The sequence below is a fragment of the Microtus ochrogaster genome, chromosome 5 (genome assembly GCF_000317375.1).
Source record: "Microtus ochrogaster isolate Prairie Vole_2 chromosome 5, MicOch1.0, whole genome shotgun sequence".
Taxonomy (NCBI): domain Eukaryota; kingdom Metazoa; phylum Chordata; class Mammalia; order Rodentia; family Cricetidae; genus Microtus; species Microtus ochrogaster.
In genome coordinates, this window is record NC_022012.1 from 68,024,915 (window position 1) to 68,031,867 (window position 6,953).

At 43.2% G+C, this 6,953-nt stretch overlaps 1 protein-coding gene across 1 annotated transcript in view; it reads left to right on the forward strand.

Moving 5' to 3' along the window:
- The window catches only part of Polr2m (RNA polymerase II subunit M), an 8,035-nt gene extending 2,014 nt beyond the window's left edge, over positions 1-6,021 (forward strand). Inside the window, exons 2-4 of the mRNA XM_005347658.3 lie at positions 480-1,115; positions 3,118-3,322; positions 4,939-6,021. Coding sequence (XP_005347715.1) covers positions 480-1,115; positions 3,118-3,322; positions 4,939-5,082 — 985 coding nt within the window. The 3' untranslated portion in view covers positions 5,083-6,021. The remainder of the gene's footprint in view (positions 1-479; positions 1,116-3,117; positions 3,323-4,938) is intronic.
- Positions 6,022-6,953: the final 932 nt, after the last annotated feature.

Genomic DNA, 6,953 nt, shown 5'->3' on the forward strand with positions numbered 1-6,953 from the left:
AAAAAAAAAAAATCACTGATCTTTATTTTTATTATACTGGTTGACTGTCTGTTTTCCTAAATGCTTAAGAACAGAATTTCATATTTTTAGGGGGCTCAGAATAAATGTGTGCGTGTGCAGAGACGGATTTCAGTTGTTTCTTATTCGTGCCTCAGGTAGTTTCGTGCTGTGTTCTTTATAGCTTGGGTTTTTTTGACTGCATCTCAACATATGGTCAGGTGTATAACTTTCCATGGGGCAGTCGATGACTGGGCTTGAAGAATTTCAGATTTTAGCTTAGGAAGATACAACTTTTATTTCTGAAATAATTACCCATTCAAAGCACTCCCTTGATTGGGGGAGCATAAGAATAATTTTATTCATTTGATTCCTCCTGTCTTTTCTTCGAGGATTACATTTTGTCTTTTAAATACTGTGTTTTCATGTTTAAAAACATGGCTCTAATGCGTACATGTTGGTTTCTTTTTTGCACTTGACAGAAAATTCATTTGCAAATTGCCCGACAAAGGTAAAAAGATCTCAGACACCATCGCCAAACTGAAAGCTGCCATTGCAGAACACGAAGAGGTTAGAGCGAGAAGTGAACTGTTTCATCCTGTTAGTGTAGACTGTAAGCTAAGGCAAAAAGCAGCCACAAGAGTCGATACCGACGTAGACAAGGCCCAGAATTCTGACCTGATGCTTGATACTTCATCATTAGTTCCTGACTGTTCCTCTGTAGACAAATCATTCAGAACAACCTCAGAAACACAAGGACCTGCACATCTCACTCCCAGAGGCAACGAAGAGACCTTGGGGGCTGGCTGCACAGTGAACCCAGGTGCAGCTCCCGGCAGCAAAGCCAGGGCACCCTCATCTGAAGTTAACGAACTTCTCCCCCAACGCCCTGTTTCAAGTCAAGCGGAAGACATTTCCAGCGGCATTGACAGTCTGTTTCTCACTAAGTTGCAAAAGATCACAATTGCAGACCAGAGCGAGCCCTCAGAAGAAAACACCAGCACTGAGAACGTGCCAGGGCTCCAGAGTGAGACTCCTAAGAGGCCTCATTACATGGAAGTGCTAGAAATGCGAGCCAAAAACCCAGTGCCCCCTCCTCATAAGTTTAAGACCAATGTGTAAGTGTCAGGAACAGGCTTGTTCTGGGAATGTTGTGTGTGCTGTGAGGGGGTAAGCAGGAGTGGGCAGACTGAAATAGACCAGCATGGCCCGACTGCAGGACTGTTTTTGGAAAAATGTTAGTTTTGAAGGCAAGTTATTAACAGGGTTTTAAGAAGCAGATGGGGAATAGTGTGTATCAAGATACTTAGCCAGTGTTTCATAATAAACACAGTGGGAGGGCAGATGGATCATGACTTTTTTTGGTACCATTTGCTATGTGCAGCTCCCCCTCAATTGTGTTGTAAGCTGAGAGAAGCAATTGCAGGAACTAATGGGCTCCTCAGCAAAAGCAAAACACAATGAAGCGAGTTCACTACAAGTAGACAGCAGAGTGGTGGGGCAGGGTGACATAAAGATTTTACGTCATAAAGAGGCTGGGATCTAGAGTGCCACGCAAGGTTTCCAGATTTGGGAGAAACGTTAAACTAGGTGATAGTAGTTCCCAGGGAAGGGAAGCTAAAAGGATTTTTTTTTTTAAAAAAAAAAGTTAACTAAAAATAGATTGGTGGAAATGGGGGAGAAAAATCTTGCATTTAAGTTCTTTGCTATAATGTTTCTGAGAAACGAGTTCTTTGAGGAGAAAGGAATTGTGTTTGTAGCATTTAGACCAACTGCAGGGTAACTGCCCATCTTGACATACGTAGGTGGTGCCAGACACAAAGGGGGAACTGGCATTTTCTTAGAAAGCTTCCAAAACCAACATCATGTTTGTTCTTGCAAAGACTTTAAGCCTACTCCACTAACTATCATTTTAACCTTCAGTGGTTTTTTCTGTTTAGAAACAAGGTCCTGGTACATTAATTTTTAGCTAGAAAAATAGCCTTTGATAAAGGTGTCTCGTCTTCGGTGCCGAGCCCTCTGTCTTCCTAGGAGGTCACATTGGAAGGCCACGGTTTCAAAGAGTAAGGTGGCCCAGTCATGGCCTTGTGGCTAGGAATAGGGAAGGTGAGGAATGAGCAGTGAGGACCACCAGGATTGGTGATTTGGAGAGTGAAGGGGCAGCCTGTGCATAAAAGAGACCAAGAGAGGCTGCATCTGACCACCAATATGTGTCATTGGGCTTGTGAGTGAGTGGAGCTTTGTGTGCACAGTGAGATGAGGGTGTGCTAGTAGCAGTTCTCAACCTGGGGGTCATGACATCTTTGTGGGTGCTCGAATGACTCTTTGATAGGGGTCAAATCTGATATCCTGCATATCATATTTATATTATGATTCATAACAGCAAAATTCCAGTTATGAAGTAGCAATGAAATAATTTTATGGTTGGGGGTCGCCACAGGAGGAACTATATTAAAGGGTTGCAGCATTAGGAAGGTTGAGAACCACTGCTAGTTTCTCTGACTTTTCTTTTTCTGACCTGTGTACTATCTGGATATTAGAGACTGCCTCATCTGCTCACGGCTCTGCAAGAACTTGCTATGTACATGGCCAGTTAGCTATAAAACAGTACCTGAGTGTTAGTGACATCTCAGGTTCATTTACAGTGCAGAATGCCAGTTTCCTCTGAGACTTACACATTCATGAAGTTAATAGTGACAGCACTGTCTCATATATGACCACCCCATCCCCTCCACCATCTCCTGTCCACGGTGATTCTTCAATCTTTGAAGGAGAAGGTTCTCATTTCTGGGGCTATAATTGTCAGTTCCTCCCTCGAGCCTCCACTTCCAACACCTACCTTTTCTTCAGAACTGGTCAGTCTGTCAGTGCCTATTATATATTCCAAAGGAATAGTACCATGTTTACTTCCTTTGACTAGGCATTAAGCTCTTACAGTGTTCTCTGGGTGAACGGAAGGGGCGTGTAAGGTGTGAGGAGGAGAGGCAGGAATCTACATGTACCCATTGTCAGCATTGAACATGGACAGACTTCATTCTTTACCCTACAGAAGCAGTAGGCTCCTGGGCTAAAGACCATCTTTGGCTTGTGCATTGATTGTGCCTGCTCTTCCTTTCTCAGATTACCCACTCAACAGAGTGACTCACCAAGTCATTGTCAGAGGGGTGAATCTCCTGCTTCCTCAGAAGAGCAGCGACGCAGGGCTAGGCAGCATCTTGATGACATCACAGCAGCGCGCCTCCTTCCGCTCCACCACTTACCTGCACAGCTGCTCTCCATAGAAGAGTCACTGGCCCTGCAGAAAGAACAGAAGCAAAATTACGAGGTAGTTCTGGAGTCTTAGGTTTTTCTTGTCTTGTTGGCTACTGCTTCAGGAGTCAGAAATTACCCTGGCTGAATAGAAGGATCAGGTTTTAGAGATGTGTACTAGTTTTCAGCCACAAAGTTGCTAGAACTATAGGAAACTTCAGTAGTAATTCGCCAGTAGACCCAGGGAGAGGATTGGAGTGATGTGAATCAACCTGCTGCTGCTGCTGGGACAGCATATGCCCTCTCCCATGCGGCATCGTCTCAGTGACCTGCCTAGGAAGACAGTTCCAGTTCCATCTCCCACAGTGCAGGAGCCAGCCCAGGACAGGAGATCATGCTGGGTTGCCAGCTGCTGGTGGGGTGCTTGAGACCATTATTCATGGCCCTTCCTACTTTGGGTCTTATTCAGTTGTATATAGCACTGTGTTTTGCATATAAGTTTTGAAAATGGATATTAAGGTGTGGTGGTGCACACCGATAGTTCTGTCATTTTAATTCCAGCAGCTGGGAGGTGAAGGCAGCCAGATCTCTTTGAATTTGAGGTTAGCCTGGTCTACACAGCAAATAAATGGTGAGACCTTGTCTATAAATAAAATGTATAATACTGATATAGTTTGTTCAGATTAGCAGGATGGGAGAAATAAGTGTGGAGATTAGTTATGGTTAGATTATAACATTCTGAGTTTCTGGGAAAGAAAGAGTCCCCCCCCTCCTGAACTATTTAGTTTGATTTTAGTCAGGTTCCTGCATCTTCTAAAGTCAAACTAACTTTGACTCTGCTTGGCTTTTCCTAAACATTCAGCTGGCATGGATCTTTATGGCCCTTTGGCCCTTTGTGTTTCTTCTCTCACTGCATTAAAATTAGTATCAGATCCAACTGCTGTACTGGAGGAGTGGCCTTTGAATTGTCTCTAGGGGTAGTTTAAATACCTGTCTTGAGATATTTTTAGGTTGAACCCTTCTGAAATGGGTTGGCTTGACAGAATAGTAGTAGTAGATACCAATTATGCCTACCCATGTTTGTGGGCTGAGGTAAGGGGCTGTTGACTTTCCGGAATGTGGGGGGGGGGGGTCAGGTGAATCAGAGATGAGCCCTGAGGCCTACCAGCAGTTGGTGATAATTCTTATGTATGGAAAAGTCCACTGCCAGTCTGAAACTTACTTGGACCTTCTTGAGTGTTAATTTCTGTAAAACTTACCAAGGAGCAGTCAGCATGCAGCATTAGTGCTTGGCTTTTTGTGTGTGTGTGTGCCTTTGAGGTATACTCTCAAATCTAGAGAAGAAAGTCTTGTCCAATGGAGACGTTGGCACCACGTTGGTGATTTCTAATATAGGCAGCTGGTTCAGTGTGTACGCACACTTAGTATATCTGTCTGTTCCTAGCTGCCGTAGTGCTAATTTGATTTCTCAGTTTCTTGTGCAGAAGTAAGCTGTTTCAATTGCAGCATGTCTTGTTAGTGGAAATCACTAGCAACTGCAGCAGGCTGACAACTCTCAGACAGACACATCACCTCATGTCTGACAGGACACAACTGTCAACTTCCTGTATAAGCTCCTTTTCCCCAGGTCATATTGAAATATTGTAAGGGAAGCTGTACATGCGTAACCTGGGCTTTGTTCTTATTTTCAAGGAGATGCAGGCAAAGCTCGCAGCACAGAAACTAGCTGAGAGACTGAATATTAAAATGCAGAGCTACAATCCAGAAGGGGAGTCTTCAGGGAGATACCGAGAAGTGAAGGATGAAGATGATGCCCAGTCCTCGGATGAATTCTGAAGATGAGCACCGGGCGAACTCTGAACCTGACTGTTGAGCCGCCATTGCCTCATAGCAAACTTCCTAACAAGTATCAAGATCAGTGTCAGACCTTGTTGAGGGACAACAGTTTTTAAAGTTACACAAAGGTAGCTACAAATAAGAACCCAGCTTGTCTTTCCGAAGATGATCTTCATGTGCTTGAACAGTTTCATATTTGACATTGTGTTTGACCGTATTGTATTACAGTTTTGCAGTATGTTGTGCATTGGTCTGATACTTTAGTGTGAGTAGAGCACACTTTTCTTTAAGATAGCTGCTTTCTCTTTATTCTTACTCTTATCGAATAGCATTGCTTATATCCCTTCTGGTGAAATACTTAGTTTTCCCAGGCACCTAAAATCAGTTAGGAAGACCTGGTTCCCTTTCTTGAGAAATGAAGGGAGCAATCTAGAGAATGGTACGCATGCTTGCATGGAGTTCCTGAGATGCTGGTGTGAAATACTGTGGAAGACACTCAGATTTTACAACAATGTTTATTTGCTGCTCCTGTCTTCTTTTGGGGTGACCGCTATCTTCCTGTGATGAAGATGGAGCACCTTGAGGAGGTGCTGGATGGGGAGGGTCTTCTGAGCTGGTGTGAGGAGCTGCTCTTGGCTTCCCCCAGCGCCTTGCTGTCTTTGATGATAGATCCATGTACAGGGCGCTCATGTTTGGTCAGAAAACGTGTTTTTCTGAGAGTTGCGGTTGAATTGTCGTATATTGCTTTTTTCCTTTTTAAGCCCAAAGAGGTGTTTATAGGCTGCAGAAACCTCAGTCTCTTGTATGTACACATTTGTGTTGTTTAGAATGATCATATGATCATCTCCAGCAAAGATAACAATATGTTATCAAAAAACCTTTGTCTATTATGTGGAACCTGTAAAGGAGAAATAAAATACCAATCAGAGCAACTTCACATGCTAATGGTTTGTGGTACTTGTTTGAAGTTTACTTCTTTAAAAGCTGTGTTCGTACATGAAAATGGACTGAAAGCATTTAGGTCAGATACACATGTGAAGGTTCCATAGTGGATGCTTCTAGCTGAAATAAGTACTTTCCATATCTCTCCCACTAAGAAAAGGCTGCAGTAAGAACTAGACAGAATCTGTGGTTTTAAAACTACTAATAGATGGTTTGACGTTCTTTATAGAGTGAACTAGCGTTTCTGGGTGGTTGGTAAAGGAGAGCTCATGCACATGCATGAAGTTGCCGAGTCCATCCCTGTGAGCTGACATTCATTCCATCTGCTAATATTTGAGTGTTCATTCTTTGATATCCTTTTCTACACAGTCATTTTATGCATATTCTCAGTGTGCTTTGCTTTGCTAACATTTTCCTGTATTAAATATTTCAAATCTCAGCCACAAAATGCTTTTCATGGCTGCTCCATAGCTCTTTAAACAATTGCGTATTTCACTAAGAGATAGTATAATCAGTGAATGGTGATGGGACCAACACCTCAGAAGGTCCTCACATCTGCCTATTCCCAGACCTTTTCTAGAAATGAACTTGTTTTCCCATGATGCTGGGGTTGAACTTAGGGCCCAGCACAGGCTGAGCCTATGTTCTACCACTGATGTGTATCACCAGCCTCAGCTGACTTCAGTTTTTAAAATATTTATTTATTAAATGTATTTATTTATTATGTATAGTGTTCTGTCAGCATGTGTGCCTGCATGTCAGAAGAGGGCACCGTATCTTAATACAGATGGTTGTGAGCCACCATGTCAGTGCTGGGAATTGAACTCAGGATCTCTGGAAGAGCAGCCAGTGCTCTTAACCTCTGAGCTCCCAACTTCATTTTTGAGACAAGTTCTCCCCAAGTTACTCGGGTTGAGCTTTTCTCCTGT